General features: G+C 37.7%; 1 protein-coding gene and 1 long non-coding RNA gene across 2 annotated transcripts; one reads left to right on the top strand and one right to left on the bottom strand.

Annotated features, from left to right (window-relative positions):
• Window positions 1-1,541: 1,541 nt before the first annotated feature.
• Window positions 1,542-3,562, top strand: LOC110270380 (uncharacterized). Its single transcript, XR_002359859.2, has 5 exons — window positions 1,542-1,632; window positions 2,380-2,478; window positions 2,620-3,098; window positions 3,278-3,330; window positions 3,427-3,562. It is a non-coding gene; the product is annotated as an uncharacterized LOC110270380 (long non-coding RNA).
• A 1,748-nt stretch (window positions 3,563-5,310) lies between these two features.
• LOC107631374 (UDP-glycosyltransferase 91A1) lies at window positions 5,311-7,155 on the bottom strand. Its single transcript, XM_016334803.3, has one exon. The coding sequence runs from the start codon at window positions 7,121-7,123 to the stop codon at window positions 5,648-5,650; it is 1,476 nt and encodes a 491-aa protein (XP_016190289.2). The 5' UTR covers window positions 7,124-7,155; the 3' UTR covers window positions 5,311-5,647.
• Between the last annotated feature and the right edge of the window lie 17,974 nt (window positions 7,156-25,129).

Genomic DNA, 25,129 nt, shown 5'->3' with positions numbered 1-25,129 from the left:
ATTGGGGATGATTATGTGTGGCCGGAATGGTCGAGATGTGTGTGTGGCCGGAACGGTCGAGATATGTGTGTGGCCAGAATGGTCGAGATGGCAAGATTTGGGTGTGATCCCGATTGCTCGTTAACTTGAAAAATGTATTCGGATGGCAGGTTGAGGATAGAAGTTTCCTCTCTTGTCATGATGAGGGTGTGGGAAAAGTGGAAAGGCACTCTCCTTCGTATTGTTTCCCTACATTCTTCTCTGGTTGCAAGGTGGAAAAGCACACTCCTTCGATGTGGAAAGGCACTCTCCTTCGTATCTCCTCCAGGAGAAGGTGGAAAGGCACACTTCTTTGATGTGGAAAGGCACTCTCCTTCGTTTATGATCCTCCTGGAGATACGCAACCTAGAGATCAATGTCTGGGTTAGCTACTAGATGTGTCCGGTTCTGGCAAAGTAATCGACACGTGAGCTCACGGCCAATAGGATAGACATTCATCATATGCATATGTGTGCTTTGTTTGCTATGCATAATTGGGAATGTCTAATTGATTATATTCTGCTAACTGTTGTAATTGCTACTTGAACTACTTATTTTTTATTTGTGTTTGCTTTGTCTGTTTGTTTGTCTATGCGGATTATCGAAGATGGAGGAACAGAGGAAAGGTGAAAGAGTTTAGTGGTTAAATTAAGTTTGAGTTAGGCTGAATAACCCTTAGAAGATCACCCTTCCTTATGGTTGCTATTTAGTACTTTAAGCTTTATAACCTGAGTGTCGGCGTTTTAGGATTGCCTCTGGCATTCCCATGACCTTATATCTTATGTGCGTGGCACCTTCACCATGCTGAGAACCTCTGGTTCTCATTCCATATTGTATTGTTGTTTTTTAGATGCAGGTCGAGAGGCACCTCGCTAGGCGTTTGGAGCTTCTGCAGCGAAGTGGTTTCTTTTGGGGCTTCTTTTGATCTTTTGATAGATGTACATATATATTCTCCTCTTATATACTTGTTTATTTTTCTACTCCTAAAGGATTATGGAGAATTAGGGTTTCGTCTATGTATTTTCGGCTTTGGGATATGTATATATGTATGTAAATATTCTCCGGCCAGTCTTAGATTCGCAGGCTGAGTTGGGAGCTAGTTATTCTGTATCTTTGACTCTCTATTCTCACTTTCTGTTTATTTATACTTATAAACTTTAGATTCTTAGCACGCAAGTAATCTCGTTTTTCGAGCGTTGTGTTTTTTATTTTGTGATTTTCTTTTACCTGTTTTCCAAGGCTCCTCATATATTACTCTCTTTCCAATACTATTATGTATATATTTTACTTTAGAGGTCGTAATACCACACCACCTCTAGTTAAAGGCTTAAGCGTAAAGTTTTGTCTGGTAGGGTATTACATATTTCTTCTTTTTTCTCAATTTTCATCATTCAATTTTATTTTCAATATGAAAGTATCTGATCATATGAAGCAAATTTGGAGTTATCAATTTCATTTATTTGTTTTCTATAGCCTTCCAATGCGCTGTTTGCGTTGTTTGAGCAGTTATTGCCCTTAGCAAGCATGGAGAAGCTGCAAAAGTCATTTTGGAGGAACAATTGTGTGCTGTGCTGCTGAAATTGGACAAAGAATTAAGCTATTACAAGAAGATAGGTATTTATTTTACAAAAATGCACTTTGATTTTTTTGCTGGAAAGTGTGTTATCAATGATCTTTTTTATTATGGCGGACTCTTTATTTGTGTTCATGGTTCTTTTACAATATTTTATTGATGAATTTCCTATTCCTTTTTCTATTTATATTTATTTATTTTTTTGTTTTCATTTTTGCTGTCTTTGGGCAAAAATGTGTCAAGTCTTCAAACAACAATTCAGAACCTTGAAAACAGCTCATCTTTCCGCTCAGCTGATGTATCTGTAAAGGTTTATTTTGTGTAGCTTCTTGGATATACTATATAATACTATACAAGTTTTATGGGCCTTAATTACTTTTCAAAAGGAGGAGAGGATCACTGATACTTGTATGCATCAGAAATGATCTTTAATGTTTTAATATTTGATACTTAAAAATTTACTTGAGGCTGCTGTCTAATGGTCGATGACTGCCTATATTCAAATGATATAGCACACAAAATATAGATACATTGAAACTAAGATAAGGCAAAAGTAGTCTTTGTTCTCGTTCTCGGTTTGAGGACAAAAATTAAGCAAATTTTGTTCAAGGACAGATATTTTTCTTGTTTTTATATGTTTCCTTAAAACAAGTGTGTCTCCCAATGTTTATGCATTTTTGTATAGACCTATCAACTGTGTGAACCTGTGGTTCATATCGGAGGAGGAGGGAAACTCCTCAATTGCTTGCCTATTTATGTCTGATTATATTTAGCTTAATGGTGGACAGGAAAGTGCTTCTGAAAATGAGGAGTTGAAGTCTCAAATTGAAGCAGCTTGTACGTTGGTGGAGAAATTGGTGCTGGAGAATGCGGAACTTGTTGAGAAGGTAACGTGCCTTGTTCTTTTTGGATTTTCTAAGAGAGCATTGTCGATGACTTACTAGAAGATTCGGTTTAATAGTAGTATATTAGATTGACCAGGTAAGATGTAGATACTAATGCACCTTTTTCCGTTGTTTTTTTCTCAGATTAACATGTTGTATGTTGAGCTGGATCGACACAATGTAGAAGTTGGACTTTCTGGAGGAGTTGGACCTGATTCAATTAATGTGTTTCCTCATTTTGATGGGGTGGCTTCTGATATAACCAAATCTGCAGAGGTTAAGTCTGTATTAGCTCAGGAGTCAGGTTCATTGCAAGAGGCATCAGTGAGGAATGATCGTGATTATCAACGGCGAGCAAGCTGTTGGGTTAACTCCAAACTCATCATCGCTATCTGATGACACCGTAGAAATTGTGCAGATCCCATTGGATGACAATGAACTACTTTGTTCTGTTTAACTAATGATCTGTATTTCCAGCAATTAGAACATATGCTCAAGGTGGACGCAAAGGTTATGATATCTTTAGCAGCAAAAAACAAGGGAGTGCAGATTTCAGGAAAGCTTGGGCAAAGGAGATGGATGAAGATAACACTCACTTCCCGTGGCTTTTATATTCAAATCTTGTATGTTTCATCTCGAAATTTGGTTGATGCTTTTGCTCCTGGAATTTTTATTGAATTTGTTTTGCATTCTAATAAACTATGTCGGTACAATTTTGGTTGACTGACTGATATAACAAATTTTCAATCCTCCATTTTAAATAATATTTGCAATAATATAATTATATGGGTTATTTTTGCAGTCTGCTTCATGTGCATTGGCCTTGAATAGCTATGCTATTTCACTCGATAACAGGTGGAGATTTTTTTTCTCTCTTTTAATTACCGTTAAAGGTTTATGGCTATCTATCCATCATATCTTTAGCACTGAGAGGTTTTAATTTTATTTCAGTCAGGAGATGTCAATATCAACTTTCAATGTGGAGCTTGATGCTGCTAATGCAACTTAATTATGCATTAATATTTTAGATTATCTTATCTTTAAGTGCTAAGTGTAATTTATGACATTAGTTAATGAAGGAGATCCATGTAACATTGAGTTTGTCATCTTATTTTTTTGGATATCTTTTTATTGAGACAATAAGATATTGGCTAATGATGTTGAAAAATAACATCCGATTTTATAAGTATCATGTAATGAATAATATGTTTATCTATGTGATTTTTGGCTTTCTTTTTTTCAATTTACAGTGTGTTTGATGGAGTAAATTTAGAAAACAAACCTAAAATATTCATTTTGCAATAGAAAAATCTAAAAAAAAATCTATTTTACCTTACTGACAGATTTACAGACGGATTCTGTTTGTATTCAGAGTTTGGAATGGTTTTTCAAGACTCCAATTACCGACAGAAAATCTGTCGAAAAATCTGATGCTAGTTACCAATGGAAATCCGTCGAAAAATCTGTCTCTAATTACTGACGAAAATCTATCTCTAATTACCGTCGAAAAATCTATCTCTAATTACCGACGAAAAATCCATTAGAAAGTTTGACGTTCTAGGGAAATGGAGGGGAGAATTTATCGAGGAAAAATCTGTCGGTAAATTACCGACGGAAAAAATTTGTCGGTAAATAATTTTCGACGAGGCTTTTACAGAGAGACGAAATTCGTCGGTAATTTCGTCAGTAACCAAAAATCTGTCTGTAAGGTAGCGTTTGGTGGAGAGACAGAGACGGAAAGACTGAGACTGAGAGACAGAGACTAAGAGACAGGAATTGAAATAAATCTCAGTATTCTGTTTGGTGCAAAATGTGAGACAGGAATTGAAACAAGAATGAAACTCTAATTTAATTTGCACAAAGGATAAAATTGGAATTAATTAATTGAAATGAAAGTATTTTAGGTATAAAATGTTATTAAAGTTTCAGTCTCCATCTCTAAAAACTTCAGTCCCCTGTGTCCCTACTTTTTGGAGGTACTGAAATACTGAAATTTTAGAGACAGAGACAGAAATTTTAGTACCAGTCTCTAAATTAACAAACACGATACTGAATTTCAGTCTCTCAGTCTCTGTCTCAGTACCTCAAAACAAACGCTACCTAATAAAGACCAAATCTGTCTGTATTAAGCAATTTTCTAGTTGTGCGCAGAGTTATGCTACGTGTATACCAAAATCAGCCACTAAAGTCAATCACCAGTATAAAATATATGTTAGAATATAAATAGACATTGAAAATAAATTAAATCATACATATATTAATTTTAATAGCTAATTTTAGTGTACAAATAACATTTTTGTAAGCACACATTTTGTGAATCTTGAGCCATGTTTATTGGAAAGAATATGAAAAAGAAAAAAATAGTGAAAATATAATTTTTTTTTTAATAAATAACTAGATCTCCATTTAAAAGAATGTATTATTTTATTTTTATTAATTTTTTAAAGTTATATATATATATATATATATATATTATTCTCTCCTTATAAAAACCTCTTCGTCATAAAATTCTCCTTATTATAATGGGCAACAAACTAAGGTAAACATGACAACGACATTCATTTTCCGATAGGTTGTGGGTCGTGAAGGTGACGACAACATGCAATGGTAGGAGTTAGAAAATATGTTTTTCGGCTAGAAAGGTTTAGGAGCTCATCCTGGTTTTCATTTTATAAAGACAAATTTTAGACTATGGGGGTCACCTAGTTATGAAACAAGAATAGAATCAGTTGTAAATAGTTGTTTGGGCTCTAAATGTGTATAAGACATTATTTTGGAAGAAATGTAATTTCTTAATTGCAATTTGGGCCAGAGTAAAAATGAACATAGAAGGAATTTGCCATTGGGCTAAAAATGTGTAACACACCATCATTTTTATTTTCTTTTCCTTTTATTTATTTCTTCATTTGTGAAAATGATTAAGTAAAGGAAAAGAAAACAACAGTAATGCATTACTAGCTAGCATACATACGCCAAATTTAACATCATCATTATTTTGGTTTAGATAGAGCTAACTCAGTCTCGTACTCTCGTCACTCATCACCACATTATACAATATATAATATGATAAGCCTGCATAACACGTATTTATATCTTTTATCCACTTCATGAGGCTGATTATTAATACTTTTTTCCAAATTGGAAGACAGTATTGAGTTTTATACGGTAGTGGCTAGTGGCTGCGAAGGTGGCTTAGCAACTCATCAACGTACCTCTCTTGTCTCTCTTCATTCACAAAAAAGTGCTTCACCTTTTTTATATTCTCTCTATAAACCCTTCCCTCTTCTTCCACCATCACAAGCCTAACCGACTCAGCCACCGCCTCGCTCGTAAACGATCCATCCAACTCGTTCCTTGGCACAGAATACCCCATTTTCTTCTCCTCGACCACCCTTGCGTTGATCCCCTGGTCCGCAAGAAATGTAAGCAGCACCAATGGCTTCTCCTTCTCAACAGCCTCAACCACCGAAGTCCAACCGGAGTGAGTCAAGAATCCACCCACACTCTCGTGCCCTATTATCTTCAACTGCGGCGCCCAACTCGTCCACACCACTCCCCTCTCCTTAGTTCGCACCTCGAACCCCTCCGGCAGACGCAGCTCCTCCGTGTCGGAAGTTCCCCGTCGAGTCCTAAGCACCCAAAAGAACGGAAGCTCCGTTTTCTCCAACCCGAGAGCTATCTCCCTTACTTCCTCCTGGCTCGGTTTCGCTTCGCTCCCGAACGCCACGTACACCACTCTCCCACGCGCCTGCTTGTCAAGCCACTCCTTTATCCACCGCCACGCGTCGTTGTCTTCGCCACCGGCAAACCCCGTCGTGGGGAGCTGGCCAACCGGGAGAACAGGTTTCTGGTAAATATTCCGCAGCACCTGAAACCACTCGGGTTGGAAGTCGGTGCATCCCCTAACCGCGACGAAGTCGCAGTTTTGGATGGCAGCGCCGAAGCGGTACTTGTCGGAGATGCCAGAGGCGTTATCGGAGAGAATGTCAGATATTCTCATGATCTCGAAGTAACGGAATGCCACGGTGGAAGGGAATGGGACCCACGGCGGAGGGACGGTGAAGTTTTCGGGTTGGGTACGGATTGAGTCGTTACCCATGAGACAGAGAGGAGTCCCAAGGAAGCCCATTAGAGGAGCGGGAAAGATGCTGTAGAAAGCGGTTTTTATGCCGAGTTTGGAAGCAACGGAAGGAACCCAAAATGGAATGAAGTCGAAGAGGACCCAGTCGGCGTTGGAAGATTCCAGAAATTGGGCAAAGGGTTGTTGGAGTAAGTCAAAAGCTTTCTTGAGGTACTGAACGACGTCGTATGTGACGTCGGTTGTGGCCTCGACGTTCTCCGGGAGGTTGTCGACTCGGGGTAGTGGGAGGTTGACGTATTTGAGAAGTGTGGTGAGGTTTTGCGGTAGTTTTGGGAGGCGGTTAATGTTTCTTGGTGTGGAGATGAAAGTGACTTTGTGACCCTTTTGAGCTATGAGCTTGGCCAGCTCGAGGTAAGGGATCATGTGGCCAAAGGCCAGCCATGGGAACATTACTATGTGTAGCTGCTTTTCGTTTTCCTCGTCTCTGGCCATGTTGGAGGCTGGAGGGTGGTGTGTGGAGAGAAGTATTATTGTGTTGTTGATTGGTGCAATGATTTTTGGGGGCATATATAATTAGTCCAGTAAAAGGTCGAATTAGCCTAGAAGGTTATTCTTTTTTTAAATTAGTTTTAAAAAAACAAAATAATTAAATTCATTTTTTAAAAATTTTTAATTAGTTATGTTAGTTCTTTCGTTAATTTTTTTATTAATGGTGTTAAAATTTACTAATATAGCATATTAAGTGATATTCTAATATATATCTATGAATTTTAATTGACTATTAACATAATAAGTTTATGAAATTAGATCATATTAAAATTTAATTGAAGAAAAAACTTGAACTATTAGAATTTTTCAATTTGAGATTTTTTTTTTGTGACTTTTCAATTTGAGATTGATTTGATTTAATTTCGTAAACTAATTATATTAATAATCAATTAAGATTGCCAATGAATAATAGTTCAAATGGCATAGTTTCTCTATACTTAATTAAGAGGTTGCGGGTTCGAATCTCCTATCTTTGGTAATAAAAAATAATCAATTAAGACTACTAGGTATGTGATTTGATGTTACTTAATGTACAACACCAATAAAATTTGACGCCGTTAGCAATTAAAATGATAAAAATACTAATTTAAAATTTTTAAAAAATAATTTTAATTAAATTTTTTTTAAGAACTAATTTAAAAAATAAATAATTTTTTATGGTCCAATTTAACTATTTATTCATAATTCGTCCCATAATAATTCGTGCATTGTATTATGGGCAGTATGATCACAAAATATTATTATTTTAAATAAATAATAATTTATATTTATAATTATTAAAATGTATACATATAAATTAATATAATTTATATTTATATTTTTTAAAATTTATATACATAAATTAATAAAATATATTTATTAAAAATAATTTAATATTTATGCAAATAAAAAAAATTACTAACAAGTACAGACTCCAAAAATTTCTCTTGTATTATTTGTTGGTACCTCACTGGTCACTACTCACTACTGCATCAGTCATATCCAATTATTTTTAATAAAAATCTAAAACTAATTTTTTTTTAAATAGTTTCAATTAATTACATTGATTTTTTTTATTGACTAATTAATTACAGTAATATGATTAGTGAGATTTAGTTCAACAATTAAAATAAATTAATAATTAAAATGAATTATTCAATTTATTTTTGAAAAAATTATTAGTATTTAATAAATAAAAAAAATATAAAAAGATTTTTGAATATGCATTTAAGGCAACTATTTGGACAATTTTTTGGAATTTTTATTTAAATTAAAAAATTTAATATTTATTAATTTATTTAAGACTTAAACAAATTATAAATACAAAAAAGCTACGCATCTAAATTTTTTTCTTAACTAAATCTAATTAACTAAGTTAAAATAATACCTCTCAGATTTATGTGCCACTTTTGTTTTATCTGAAACAAAAACTTAAATAACTGAATTTTATGTAAATACTATAATCTTTTTCCTTTTTTTTTTCTCCTCTTTCTTCTGTATCATTTTTTTTACTTTTTTTCATAATTAATTTTATCATTATCTTTTTCTTTTTATTCGTCTTTTTTTTTATTTTATTTTATTTTTGTTGTTATTTCTCTCTCAAAAAAAAAAAGAAAAAAAAGATACCTAACAAAAAAAAGAAAAAAAATCAAATAAATTTTTGTTAATAAACTGTTGCATGAAATCTCTTTGTGAAATTTTGGTTAAGGAATTTTTATATCATAATTATAAAATTTTGGTATCAGAACTAAAAAATTTATGTGTTGCAAGTAAAAAATTTTGGTGTTATTTTTTTTGTTTCATGTTTTCCTCAAATAACTTCCTCCTCCCATTTTTCCTTTTTGTTTTATTCTTGTTTGATATTTTAATGATTTTTCTTGTTTTATTCTTTAAGAAGAATTTAAAAAAAAAAGAAATCAAATAAAAAAAAGGAATAAAAGAATTATGTAATTTTTATTTCTTTATTTAGTTTATCTTTTTGACGATAAACGCAAAAAATTTTAAAATGAATACATAACTTTATAAATAAAAACACATAATTCACTAAAAAAATAAAAACACATAAATTATGCAAAAAGAAAATAAAAATAATAAAAAAATTGTGTCACAATTTATTATTAAAAAATTTTGGTACTATTTTTTATGTAAAAAAAAAGTATAATTTATATAGATAATTTTTATTGCATTTTAACTAATTAAATTAGTTGGACTTAGTTACCAAAAATATTTAAATATATAACGAATTTATTATAAATTTATGTATCATTACTCATTAGTCATTTTCACATGTCGAGGCAGCATAAATGAGTTACTGAAAATTATGTATTTGCGGTCACAATTAACAAAAAAAAAAAAAGCAAATTTCTTTTTCTCATTTTCCACTCCATATTCGTAGGAAAATGGGAATAATATCTGAGCCATTTTTGCTAGTAATGAGTGCCAAAATGAGAACGAAAATTTGAGACATCTTTGCAGGCAATAGGACCAATATATATATATATATATCATACCACCTCTATTTCATTTTCTTGCCTTTAAAATTATAACATAATGTATAATTTCGTAATTTTCTTCGATGAAGTGGTAAATAATAAATAATTTTTTTGGGCAATGAGGGTTTCGGAAATAGCAGTTCTTTATATAGGATTAGTTGAGAATAATATGATTCCATGATTTCTCATTCAAAAAGTACTATCATTATGTGTGGTAGTGGGGAATCCAATGTATATTTCATTTTAAAATCACTCAAATAAAATAATTTCCTTTTATTTTTCTTTAAATAAACAGATTTTAGTTGAATATTACAAAAAAAAAAAAATAGCACATAAATTTTATTTGAATAACAATTTTTTTTCAAATAACACAATTTCTTTGTTTGTGAAATTATTGATATAATTTTTTGTGGAAATTTAATTAGAAATTATTTAATTTGTATACTTAACATTGTTCATTATTTTTATATTTTTTATTTTATTACCTAAAAAGGTATTCTAATAATTTGAAAATATTATCAGATTAATAGCATAATATTTACAGGTTTAGTAGAGTTGGCCAAACATCATTAATCAAAATTTACCAAAACTGACCTCCAAATTAAATTATAATTGTGCTGTTCATCATTTGGTATTATATCAATATATCATGAATCACGATGTTCTAGTATGGCAAATAACTTTAGAAACAAGATTTGTATATAGATAGATACACAGGATTACAGGAACATCAATTACTCCCAGATGTGGATATGGAACACGACCCAATACGTGGATACATAAATTTAAAATTTTTATAAGATATAAAAATATAGTATATATATAAAATATTAAATTTTTTTAGATGAATTATAATTATATTTTGATATTTTATTAATATTAAAATATAAATTAATTTTTAGTTATTTTTAATTATATAAAATAATTAAAATATTTTATTTTAATAATTAATAATAAATATTATTTTTAAATTTATTTTAAAAATATATGTTAAAAATAAAGTTAGACATAATAACACATAATAATATTTAACGTATCTAAATATATATGTTTAAAATTTTTTTATATTTTATTAAGATACGATTGAATACATAAAATACATATATCAAATAAAAATCAATAAATATTATTTCTAAAATATGTATCTGACAAATAAAAAAAATGCCCATAATTCATAGATCGAGAGCATTGACTGAGGAAATGGATCCTCTCCATTTTTTTTGTCACTGGAGAGAATACAGTGTAATCTCCCACCTTTAATTCTTCAAGTGGGACCAATAATAAATGAGAGAGAGAATGCATTGAAGGGTGAAATCTTCCACTGGATATCATCCAGTTTTTTTTTCACTGGAGAGGATCCACTCCCATTGACTGATGGGCCCACCGATTTTTATTGTTTCAAATAAAAGTTCAACGATTTATAAATTTACTTTTGGTCTGTTAGAAGATAATTACCGACGCTTTTTATATATATATATATATATATATATATCATATTACGCAGACACTTAAAATTAATCATAAAATTAATTATTAATATAATATATATTAAAATATAAATATATATTAAAAATAAATTAAATAATATATATATATATTAGTTAAATTTTTATATTTAATTGATATTTTTGTTGAATAATTTTATTAAAAATATTAAATAACTAATAAATATTATTATTTTTAACCAGTATTTAATTAATAATAATTTATATTTATATTTATAAAAATTCATAAATATAAAATACATAATTTATATTTATATTTATCAGAATTTATGTATATAAATAATAAAATTTATTTGTTGAAGATAATTAAATATTTATACTAGCCAAATATGATCAAAATTATTAAAAAATGTTGATCTCTAAAAATTTTTATAATTTTATTTACATACTACATATCTAGTAATTTTCTAATTATTATATAATCAATATAAAAAACCAACTAACCAAAATAGTTATTTATATTCTTACCTTTTTTGAAAAAGAGTAAAAATTTACTTATTATTATTATGCATTTTTTATATAAAGTTTTATTTTTTTATTTCTGCCACATAGATTATATATTTAACGATGGAGTCACAAGTGACGTACGACTGGCATTTTCCCTAATATTATACTGATTTTTCAGCCTTGCGTTACCCGTGCGTAGATGCAGATGATTCTTGTATTATTGTGCCTTGCTATTCTACCTTCCTTCCTCAATCATCAAACTATAAATCTCCTTTTCTGATTATTCTAAATATAATGGTGTGTATAATATATTAATATTCAAAGTCACCTTTTTTGATTATTCTAAATATGATCACATATTTACATTTTCATTTTTGTTCATACCCTGACCCAATGATAAGGCTCAGGTCCAAACGAAAGGCCCAATCCAAAGGATTAAGTCTCGCTCTATACCGACCCTCACCCCGCGAAGTCGGTTCTTATCACGACTTGCTCTAAAGAAGTCGGGACGAAGATTATCTGGCAGATAAGATACCCATTCAAATGAGTAACTGCCCCTAAAATCTCTCTACCTACTTCCTGGAGCCATATCTCAACTTCTCTAAGATAAAGGGACAGTTATTCCCCATGAATAACGGAACTACACCAACGGTGGTTATTGGATTACCACTATAAATACCCTGACGCTCCTCAGGTATCACTAAGTCCCAATACTCTCTAGACCTGTTTTTCTCCCTTTGCTGACTTCGGCATCGGAGTGTCTTTGCAGGTACCACCCCCCTCACCTCTCACGAACAGGTCGGACGGAGCCTGGGGATCGTCAATCCATCTGCAGACCTCCTTTCTCATACGTTTGGGCCAACCAATATTGTCCAACCCATTAATCTCCGGTTACCCATCGTAAAATTGGCGCCGTTGCCGGGGACCCGAGAGATCAACCAGTGATGGCGGACAGATCCCCTGAGGAGGGTCACGTAGAAACAGATTCCGAACAAGAGAATCTGGATACCGGAAATAACGACGCGGACCTAACCCTCCGCCAGGAAACCAACGATCAACAAAGAGAGGATACCTCCGGAGTCAAAACCCCGAAGGTGAATTCCTCTGAAGGCCGTGAATTAGAAAAGGACGGACAGTCCCATGCAACTGAACTTATGGGATTAGTTCATGTCCACCAAAGTCGCTTGGAACAACTAGAACAGGAACGGGAGCGACAAAGGGAGGTAGAAAAACACCTAAGAGAGGAGATGGATCGACGAAAATAGTTAGAGAAAAAACTCTTAAAGTTGGAATCCTCCCTCAGAGGTCGGAACTCCCGTGACGATAGAGAAGAGTCCCCCTAGGAGGGGAGGATCCTTTCAGTGAGGACATAATGAGGGCAAAGGTTCCAAGAAACTTTAAAAGCCCCGATATGGACCTCTATGATGGAACCACAGATCCAAAACATCACTTGAGCAACTTTAAAAGTCGGATGTATCTGGCTGATGCTTCCGACGCAACGCGTTGCAAAGCTTTCCCGACCACCTTGTCAAAAGCAACGATGAAATGGTTCGACAGCATCCCCCCGAGGTCGGTAACCAGTTTTGAAGACCTCTCAAGGAAGTTTTTGATGAGGTTTTCTATCCAGAAAGACAAAGTGAAACATGCGCCAAGCCTCCTGGGAATAAAGCAGGAGGTCGGAGAATCCTTACGCGCCTATATGGAAAGGTTCAACAAAGCATGTTTAGAGATTCAAGACCTGCCCACAGAGGCAGTCATAATGGGGTTAGTCAATGGGCTTAGAGAAGGTCCCTTCTCACAGTCCATATCTAAAAGACACCCCACCTCCCTAAGCGATGTGCAGGAAAGAGCCGAAAAGTACATCAACATGGAGGAAAATGCTAAGCTGAGAGACCTAAGTTGCCGACCTGGGCACCCTCCCTCAACAAAGGAAAGGGAGAGGGAAACCAAGAAGAAGGAAGAATTCGGTCTCGATAGACCAAGGAAATATCACTCTTATACTCCTCTAAAGGTCTCTATAGTGGATGTATATAGAGAGATTTGTAATACTGAAAGGCTGCCACCCCCCAGACCCATTAAAAATAAAAAAGGGGGGGAGCCGCAGCGACTACTGTGAGTACCATAAAGTATATGGTCACTCCACAAACGACTGCTATGACCTTAAAAATGTGATAGAAAAGCTGGCTAGAGAAGGTCGGCTCGACAGATATCTCATAGAAAGGTCGGACAGTCATGGGAAGAGAAAGCGAGATGATATGGATAGAAGAGACCCACCACCGCAGACTCCGGAGAGACATATCCATATGATCTCAGGGGGTTCGCAGGAGGGGGACTCACCAAATCCTCTCGCAAAAGGCATCTCAAGAGAGTCTATCAGGTCGGAGGAGAGTCATCCGACCTTCCTACCATTTCATTCACAAAAGAAGATGGGCAAGGAATAATCACTGAACACGATGATCCAGTGGTAATAACTATGATCCTAGCAAATGCCCATCTCCATAGAACCCTAGTAGACCAAGGAAGCTCATCGGACATTCTTTTCAAGCCCGCTTTCGACAAACTAGGGTTAGATGAAAAAGAATTAAGAGCCTACCCCGACACCTTGTACGGATTAGGTGACACGCCAATAAAGCCACTGGGATTTTTGCCCCTCCACACCACTTTTGGAAAAGGGGAAAATCAAAAACTCTGAGTATAGACTTCATAGTCATCGATGTGGGGTCAGCATATAATGCTTTAATCGGCAGAGCTACCCTCAATCGACTCGGAGCGGTGGTATCCACTCCCCACCTTTGTATGAAATTCCCGACCTCAGCGGGGATAGCAACGGTAAAAAAAGATCAGAAATTGGCAAAGAAATGCTACAATGAAAGCCTAAACCTGAGAAGAAAGGGCCGAGAAGTCGACACAATAGAGCTCGGAGGTGCAAGGGCCAGAGAAGAGCTGCGACCACAGCCGGGAGGAAAAACCGAGGAGATACAGGTAGGCGAAGAAAAAGGAAAAAATACTCACATAGGAGCCAACCTAGGGGAAACCCTAAAACAAGGGTTGACTAAACTCCTAAGAGATAACTCCGATCTCTTCGCCTGGAAGGCATCCGACATGCCTGGGATAGACCCCGAGCTCATATCCCACAAGCTTTCGGTCTACCCGGGGTCCCGACCTGTGCAACAAAGAAGACGCAAGCTCGGCCCAGAACGAGCCCTGATAGTAGAAGAGCAAGTGCAGGCGCTCCTGGAAGCCGGTTTCATCAGAGAAGTCAAGTACCCAACATGGCTAGCCAATGTAGTGCTAGTCAAAAAACAAAATGGCAAATGGAGAATGTGTGTCGACTATACCGACTTAAATAAGGCCTGTCCCAAGGACCCTTATCCACTGCCAAGCATTGACACCCTAGTAGACTCCAGCTCGGGGTATCAATACTTGTCGTTCATGGACGCCTACTCGGGGTATAACCAAATCCTGATGTATGAGCCGGACCAAGAGAAAACGTCATTCATCACGCCCAGAGCTAACTTCTGCTACGTGGTCATGCCATTTGGATTGAAAAATGCAGGAGCCACATACCAGAGGTTGATGAATAAGGTGTTCGCCTCTCACCTTGGAAGCCTAATGGAAGTATACGTCGACGACATGCTGGTGAAAACCGAAAAAAAAGTCGACCTCTTGTCAGATCTCTCACGAGTCTTCGACACCATAAGGTTACACGGGATGAGATTAAATCCCGCAAAGTGTGCCTTCGCAGTAGAGGCAGGAAAATTTCTAGGGTTTATGCTGACACAAAGAGGGATCGAAGCAAATCCCGATAAGTGTAGAGCCATCTTGGAGATGAAAAGCCCGACTTGTTTAAGAGAGGTCCAACAGCTGAATGGCCGACTTGCAGCCCTCTCCAGATTTTTGACAGGATCAGCACTAAAATCCCTTCCACTATTCTCCTTATTGAGAAAGGGATGTCAGTTCGAATGGACTCCTGAATGCGAGGAGGCGTTCCAGGAGTTCAAAAGATTCTTGAGCCAACCTCCTATTCTCACCCGACCTATAGCTGGAGAAGACCTCGTCCTATACCTATCTGTAGCAGACAAGGCCGTCTCATCGGCCCTGATAAGAGAAGACGAGGCTGGTCAGCATCCAGTATATTTCATCAGTAAAGTTCTACAAGGCCCTGAGCTAAGGTACCACAAACTAGAGAAGTTTGCCTACTCCTTAGTAGTAGCCTCACGAAGACTACGGCCTTACTTTCAAGCTCACACAATAAGAGTCCGCACGAACCAACCCATGAAGCAAATCCTCCAAAAGACGGATGTTGCAGGGAGAATGGTTCAATGGGCAATAGAACTCTCCGAGTTCGACTTGAAGTATGAAACTCGGACGGCGATTAAAGTCCAGTGCCTCACCGACTTCATTGCAGAATACGCAGGAGACCAAGAGGAAAAACCAACTACATGGGAACTCCATGTAGATGGATCCTCGAACAAAACAGGAAGCGGCGCAGGCATAATATTGGTGGATGAAAGAGGAACCCAGATAGAGGTTTCCCTCAAATTTGAATTCCCAGCTTCAAATAATCAGGCAGAGTATGAAGCCTTGATTGCTGGATTGAAGCTGGCGGAAGAAGTCGGTGCAACAAAGGTGATGATATATAGCGACTCGCAAGTGGTGACCTCCCAGATAAGTGGAGAGTATCAGGAAAAGGACCCAAATATGAAGAGGTACTTGGAAAAAACTCTGGAACACCTTGGGCGTTTTGCAGAAACCGAGGTCAAACACATAACTCGGGATCTAAATAGCAGAGCAGACGCCCTATCCAAGTTAGCAAGTACCAAGCCGGGAGGGAATAACAGAAGCCTGATCCAGGAAACTCTCCAGGAACCCTCCATTGTAAAAGAGAAAAACAAACAAGAGGTCCTTGAAGTAGTCGGATTAAGCCTTGGATGGATGAACCCCTTGGTCGAATACATGAAATTCGACATCCTCCCGAAAGAGGAAAAAGAGGCCAAGAAAATCCGGAGGGAAGCACAACACTACACCTTGGTGAAAAATATTCTCTACAGGAGGGGGATATCAACACCATTGTTAAAGTGCGTACCGACCTCAAAAACCACCGAGGTGTTGGAGGAAGTCCATAGTGGGATCTGCGGAAATCATCTCGGAGCAAGGTCATTGGCTAGGAAAGTGATCCGAGCTGGATTCTACTGGCCGACCTTGCAGAAAGATGCGACCGAATTTGTGAAAAAGTGCCAACCATGCCAGATGCATGCAAATTTCCACGTGGCTCCCCCGGAGGAGCTCATCAGCATCACTTCTCCATGGCCCTTTGCAAAATGGGGAATGGATTTGTTAGGTCCTTTTCCCCAGGCGCCAGGACAAGTCAAATACCTGATCGTGGGAATAGACTACTTCACAAAATGGATAGAAGCAGAACCACTGGCCACCATCACCGCACAAAGAAGTCGGAGGTTCCTCTACAAAAATATCATCACAAGATATGGGATACCCTATTCCATTACTACAGATAATGGAACCCAGTTCACCGACTCTACCTTTAGAAGCCTGATGAGCGGATAATTTATACGCTTTTTGGCATTGTTTTTACTTAGTTTTTAGTATGATTTAGTTGGTTTTTAGTATATTTTTATTAGTTTTTAATTAAAAATCACATTTCTGGACTTTACCATGAGTTTGTGTATTTTTCTGTGATTTCAGGTATTTTCTGGCTGAAATTGAGGGAGTTGAGCAAATATCTGATTCAGGCTGAAAAAGGATTGCTGATGCTGTTGGATTCTGACCTTCCTGCACTCAAAGTGGATTTTCTGGAGTTACAGAACTTCAAATGGCGCGATCTCAATTGTGTTGGAAAGTAGACATCCAGGGCTTTCCAGCAATATATAATAGTCCATACTTTGCTCAAGGATAGACGACGTAAACTGGTGTTCAACGCCAGTTCCATGTTGCAGTCTGGCGTCCAGCGCCAGAAACAAGTTACAAGTTGGAGTTCAATGCCAGAAACAGGTTACAACCTGGCGTTGAACGCCCAAAATAGCCCAGGCACGTGAGAAGCTTTAGTCTCAGCCCCAGCACACACCAAGTGGGCCCCAGAAGTGGATTTTTGCACTATCTATCATAGTTTACTCATTTTCTGTAAACCTAGGTTACTAGTTGAGTATTTAAACAACTTTTAGAGATTTATTTTGTATCTCATGACATTTTTAGATCTGAACTTTGTACTCTTTGACAGCATGAGTCTCTAAACTCCATTGTTGGGGGTGAGGAGCTCTGCAGCGTCTTGATGAATTAATGCAATTATCTCTGTTTTCCATTCAAACACGCTTGTTCCTATCTAAGATGTTCATTCGCGCTTCACTATGAAGAAGGTGATGATCCGTGACACTCATCACCTTCCTCAATCCATGAACGTGTGCCTGACAACCACCTCCGTTCTACATCAGATTGAATGAGTATCTCTTAGATGTTTTAATCAGAATCTTCGTGGTATAAGCTAGAATTGATGGCGGCATTCATGAGAATCCGGAAAGTCTAAACCTTGTCTGTGGTATTCCGAGTAGGATTCAAGGATTGAATGGCTGTGACGAGCTTCAAACTCGCGATTGTTGGGCGTGGTGACAGACGCAAAAGAATCAAGGGATTCTATTCCGACATGATCGAGAACCAACAGATGATTAGCCGTGCTGTGACAGAGCATTTGGACCATTTTCACTGAGAGGACGGGAAGTAGCCATTGACAACGGTGACACCTTACATACAGCTTGCCATGGAAGGAGCCTTGCGTGTGTGAAGAAGAAGACATGGAGAAAGCAGAGATTCAGAAGACAAAGCATCTCCAAAACTCCAACATATTCTCCATTACTGCATACCAAGTATTTATTTTATGTTCCCTTGTTCATTTGCAAGTCAACTGATAATTATAATTGGCCTCCTAACTGAGATTTACAAGATAACCAGAGATTGCTTCAAACCAACAATCTCCGTGGGATTCGACCCTTACTCACGTAAGGTATTACTTGGACGACCCAGTGCACTTGCTGGTTAGTGGTACGAATTGTGAAAAGTGTGATTCACAATTCGTGCACCAAAGCCTAGTAGCCAGTATGAAAATCAAACACCAGTTCACCTCGGTGGAGCACCCGCAAGCCAATGGGCAAGCCAAGGCAACCAACAAAGTCATACTGGCAGGACTGAAGAAAAGATTACAAGATGCTAAAGGAGCCTGGGCCAAAGAGCTCCCACAAGTGCTATGGGCTTATAGGACAACCCCCCAGTCCGCCACTGGAGAAACGCTCTTCCGACTAGTCTATGGCGTAGAAGCCATGATACCGATAGAAGTCAACGAACAAAGCCCAAGAGTAATTTTCCATGACCAGATCGGAAACGTACAGGGGCACAAAGAGGAGCTCGACTTGCTCCCCGAAGTCCGAGAGAAAGCCCAGATAAGAGAAGCAGCGTTGAAGCAAAGGATGACTACAAGGTACAACAAAAAAGTCATTCGAAAAGCATTCGCCCCGAACGACTTGGTCTTGATCAGAAACGACATTGAAGTCAACAAATCAGGGGAAGGAAAACTCGCTGCAAATTGGAAGGGACCATACAAGGTCAATGAAGTCTTAGGAAAAGGTTATTATAAAGTAACCGACCTGAACGGAACCGAGTTACCAAGGTCGTGGCATGCTTGTAATATGAAAAGGTACTATAGTTAAAAGCGAACTCTACTCCCTGGTGTACTCTTTTCCCAACTTCATGATTTTTTTCCAAAAATCAAAGGGTTTTTTCTGGAGAAGGGTTTTTAACGAGGCATCATAGTAGAGGCTAAGGGAAATAGATTGTCAAAAACCCTTAGTAGCAATAAGGTACCTCCCCGATTAATAAAGATCTTTTTCATCTTACAAATATCTCTTATAAATTCCTTCTTTGTTTTCTCTTTCTTTCGACGAAAACGCGCCGACTTAAGCTCGACAAAACGTGAAAATCCCATGAACCGACCTAGACGGTCTTCAGGATAAAACGACGAGGTACAAGTCGGTGTAAAGAGGTTACAGAGGTTGATCATGATAAACTCGGAAACATTCCGACTCATAAGTCGAGATGGGAAACCGAGTAAAATAAAAATGACTCACAAAAGTAGCCTAAGTCATAAAAACTCAATAAAATAAAATTGAGTACGAGAAATAAACAAAAGAGATCGAAAAAACCCAGGAAAAGGTTAGAAAGCTGCCCTAAAAATCCTTAAAACAAAAAGGTTCAGAAAAGCAGACAAGCCAAAGAAAAGATTTTTCAGAAAATATCAAGGGGGGTTTGAAAATCACTATCAAAAAGCATGCACGCATAAGGTAACTTAAAGCCTTATCCAAAAAAGGGTATTTATTTTTAACTTAAACCCTTATTAAGAAAGGGTATTTTAAATATTTTGTTTACGGCCTTATAAGGCCAGAAGCAAATTGTTCAAACACCACCAAACACAAATAAAAGTTTAAAAAAGGGGGGACCCACAGGCCGGGCCCCCAAATAGCCAACAAATTACTTTTTCGAAAGAGGAATAGACGGATCACCACCACCAGAGTCAGGAAGAGCGCCACCAGAACCAGAGAGAGAGGCATCCATTGGAGACGAAGAGGAAGTCGGAGGAACTGCTGAAGAAGTCAGAGGAACTGCTGAAGAACTCGGGGCGTCCTTTGAGTGAGGAGGGGACTCAATGATCCTCTGCCCCCGAGTCTTCAATTCTGACTCGGAAACGATCATGGGAGCAGGGGGATCAACTATGGCACTGACAAACCCCAATTTGACGGTTTGTTTTGCATTGAATTTAGAACATCTTGATAACCTTTTGTCACATTTCGCCTAAGAATTAGCATGGTTTTGTTATCTCTTCCATAATTGTGCTTAAGTGTAAAAACATGTTTTTTAAGCCTTATTTTGGTGAATTCTAGTTTCTGTTTGATTCCATAAGATGCCTTGATGTGTTTGCTAGTAACCTCAGGTTGAAATAGGCTAGGCATGGATCAAAGGAAGCAAGGAAGGAAGCATACAAGTGGAGAGAAGCATAAAAAGTCAAAGAAGCAAAGTCAGCCATGCACGCGCACGCGCACAAGGCGCTCGCGTGCACATTGCAGAATCGACCAGGGACGCGCACGCGTACCATGCGCGCACGCGCCGATGCTGGCACATGACCTCATTAATGCAACACGTGCCTGGCGATTTGAGAGGGTTTCTGAACCCATTTTTGGCGCCAAATTGCTAAGGGAAAGGAATAAAAGGATGAAGGATTAAGGGGGAAGGCATCACTTAGGACTTTTCATACTTTACATACTTGTCATCATTAGTTTAGTTTAGCTTTGTAGTTAGTTTCTAGAGAGAGAAGCTCTCTCTTCTCTCTAGGATTAGGATTAGGTTTAGGTTAATCTCTCTTCTTAGATCTAGGTTTAACTCATGCTTTGATTCACTTTTCATTTACCAATTCTTAATCTTCTCCTCTTCCTCTTTCTAGTTGTATGCTTTAATAATTGTAATTCTTCATTTTGTTTTGGATATATTGTTGTTCCTTGGTTTTCTTTCAATAATGCAATTTGAGATGATTCATGATAATTGTGATTTCCTTGATTGTTGTTGTTAATTCTTTGCAATAATTGTTGTTAGATTTTATTTTTGTTCTCAAAATTACTATGCTTTTCTTTTGTGCCTTCCAAGTGTTTGATGAAATGCTTGGTTGGATTTTAGTGTAGATTTTGTTCCTCTTGGCATAGGTAGAGTAATTAGTGACACTTGAGTTATCTAATTCCTTTGTTGATTGATAATTGGAGAGATTGCTAATTGGTTTGGAGTGCACTAAGGCTAGTCTTTCCTTGGGAGTTGGCTAGGACTTGTGGCTCAAGTCAATTCATCCACTTAACTTTCCTTTCCTTAGTAAGGGTTAACTAAGTGGTAGCCATGAACAATTCTCATCACAATTGAGAAGGACAACTAGGATAGGACTTCTAGTTCTCATATCTTGCCAAGAGCTTTTATAGTAGTTAGTTTATTTCCATTGCCATTTACTTTTCATACCCCTCGTCCAAAACCCCAAAATAAACAAGTCCATAACCAATAACAAGAACACTACCCTGCAAGTCCTTTGAGAGACGACCCGAGGTTTAAATACTTCGGTTTATAGATTTTAGGGGTTTGTACTTGTGACAAACAAATTTTTGTATGAAAGGATTAGTGATTGGTTTAGAAACTATACTTTACAACGAGATTTTATTAGTGAATTTCTAAACCGTCAAAAATCCGATCATCAGGCACCGTCAAGGACAACTTTGTCAGGATCCAAAGGAGAAAGATCCAAGTCAGGAGCAATAACTCCAACTTGCTCCTTGAAGATCCTCCAAGCCTCCTCGGCAGCCTCAGCAATAGAGTCCTCCAACTCGGTATATGCCTTCCGAGAATTCAGCAAATCATTCTTCACAGACACAAGATCTTCAAATAAACTTTGGTAGCTGTCCCGCGCTGTCTTCCTCAAACCCACTCCATGTTGCATTGGGCCTGCAACTTCCTCTCCTTCTCCCGAAGGCCATCTCTCTCCTCCCTCAGCTTGGCGACCTCCTCCTTCAACCCCCTCTCATGCTCTTGATATACAAGAAGCCTTCCTTCCAGCTCCTCAACCTTCGAGGTTGAACCCAAAGAGCTGAGAGGAGCCTTCTCAAAAATATCTAAGAGTTTACTGCAAACACCCGCCGCCCTGAGACTCTCCTCAACCAAAGAGGTAAGGTGATTCCGAACAGATACATCATCCATCCTCATATGAGCATGGGAGTAGATGTACTTTCGGACGAATGCAAGGGCATCCGCCTTAACCTCACCCTCAAAGGAAGAGCCAGACTCTAAAGTCTTGCGCTTCCTCCTCTCGGGCTCAGGAGAAGGTCGGGCGGAGGGAGGCGGCTGAGAGAAAGCTGAAGAAGAAATCACGATAGGCTGGGAGGGAGTCCCAACGTTCTGAGGAGGAGGGAGAGGAGGAGCAGAGATAACCGCCTTGGAGCCACCAGTTCTGGCTCAAGACCTCGCTTTGGCCTCCTGGACTCTCTGGTAAGATTCCTGAGCATTCTGCTTCGCCATCTCTACAAAAACAAGAAGTAACTAAAAGTTAAACAAGTCGGTACAAGAAATCACAAGTCGGAAGCAAATTAGAAAAAGCTACCTAATTGCGCCTGGATAAAAGTCGGAGACCCCTGGAGGAATTTCTTAGTGTCCAAATAGGGGGCCCTCCCCCACACTTCTCGGAGAAACCCCACAACGGCCGCCTCCACTTCATCTAGGTCATCCAGACCATATTTCTCACAGGGGGAGGCCTCCAACCAGTATAGAGGAAAACGAGGAGAAGCACTCTCATCCAAGAAAAAGGGGTGGTGACCCTCTACTGCTTGAACTTTGAAAAAATAGTTTTTGAAATCATGGAAGGACTTATCAAAAAGGGTGAAAACTCTCCGACCTTGAATGGCTCGGAAAGACACCCACTGTTGCTTATTATTCAGCCCACTGAAGGGCTTGGTCATATGGAAGAGATAGAAGAAAACCCTCAGAGAAGTCGGGAACTCCAAGGCTTGGCTGATGAATTGGTAAATTTTCAAAAAACCCCAAGAGTTGGGGTGAAGCTGAGTGGGAGCAACTCGGCAGTGACGCAAAACAGACATCTCAAAATTTGAAAAAGGAAGAAAAACACCCAAACGGGTGATCATACACTCATACATAAAGAAAAAATGAGGGGCCGCTTCATTGGCCCTCCCGAAGCAAACCCGTTCTTCTGGACCCGGGACTACCAACTCATACTTCGGCTCGTCCTCCTCAGAAGTACAAATTCTGTGGCGAGTACGAAGATGGGTGATAAACTCAGTATCGACCGAAGGTTCCTCCCCTAGGACCGTGACATCAACCCACTGAGAAAGAACATCTACGGAAGCCATTTTCCTTTCTTTTCTTAAAAAAGTGACGAAAACCTACAAAGAAAAAGGAAAAGGAAAATAAAAAAAAACACGGTCTCTAAAGGGAGGGAATACGAAACTAAACGGAAGTCTACAAACCAACCTATCTATCTACAAAATAAAGGCATGCAAATAGAAAAGCATGTTACAGAAGGAGAAAAAACTAAAACTAACCTTTATCTGAAAATGAGGGTTGGAGGAAGTAAAAGCCTTCGAACACAAAAGTGCAGCACGAACAGATGAAGAGGAAATTTGAAAAATCACAGAAACGAAATAAGGAAAGAGAGGGAAGGTATTTATAAGTACGTTAGGGGCACAATGGTAAAAACGGGGCAGTCATTAATAAAGACGCACCGTTACCAAGACCATCAATCCCTACGCACATCCCTAACGGACGCGACGTTTGAGTAGACGTAACTGTCAGAACCAAAAGGTCACGAAAAGTCACGTCGGTTTTAGACCATCACATCGGTCCTCCAACAAGTCGGCCACGACCCCGAGTAGAATACTCGAACCCAAATTTTAAAAGAAATTGGGCTCGAGTAGGGGCACTGTTCATACCCTGACCCAATGATAAGGCCCAGGTCCAAACGAAAGGCCCAATCCAAAGGATTAAGCCTCGCTCTATACCGACCCTCACCCCGCGAAGTCGGTTCTTATCACGACTTGCTCTAAAGAAGTCGGGACGAAGATTATCTGACAGATAAGATACCCATTCAAATGAGTAACTGCCTCTAAAATCTCTCTACCCACTTCCTGGAGCCATATCTCAACTTCCCTAAGATAAAGGGACAGTTATTCCCCATGAATAATGGAACTACACCAACGGTGGTTATTGGATCACCACTATAAATACCCTGACGCTCCTCAGGTATCACTAAGTCCCAATACTCTCTAGACCTGTTTTGCTCCCTTTGCTGACTTCGGCATCGGAGTGTCTTTGCAGGTACCACCCCCCTCACCTCTCACGAACAGGTCGGACGGAGCCTGGGGATCGTCAATCCATCTGCAGACCTCCTTTCTCATACGTTTGGGCCAACCAATACTGTCCAGCCCATTAATCTCCGGTTACCCATCGTAACAATTTTCATTTTTTTTCCTTTTTCTTTTTTTTTCTTTTTTCCCAACACATACATAAATTTCCCCCGTTTTTCCTTTAAAATCTATTATTTAATTGAAGATCAAGTGAATAGTCAAGATATGAAAAAATTAAAGAGGAATGCTATATGTTAGAAGCTATGAAGCACGGACACTTCGTTGAGTTGTCATGTCTATGTGTCGAACACATTTCGGACACGACACTCACCGTCGTCCGATACGCGTGTCTATTGTGTCCAACTGTATCTTAATAAAAAATAAAAAATTCTTATCTGGACACACCTAAATACCATCACGTGTCAGTGTGTCCTGTTTTATTCTTAACATATATTTTTAAAATAAATTTAAATATAGTATATATTATTTATTAAAACAAAAAATATTTTAAATACTTGATATAATTAAAATAAGACATTAAAAATGATAAAAAATTTTAATTTATATTTTAATATCAATAAAATATCAAAATATCATTACAATTTATGTAAAAAATACTTTATATTTTATATGTATGCGTGTCCCCATGTCATGTAAAATTTT

The sequence above is a fragment of the Arachis ipaensis genome, chromosome B3 (genome assembly GCF_059453495.1).
Source record: "Arachis ipaensis isolate K30076 ecotype BB chromosome B3, ASM5945349v1, whole genome shotgun sequence".
Taxonomy (NCBI): domain Eukaryota; kingdom Viridiplantae; phylum Streptophyta; class Magnoliopsida; order Fabales; family Fabaceae; genus Arachis; species Arachis ipaensis.
This window is presented reverse-complemented; position numbering and strand designations above follow the sequence as displayed.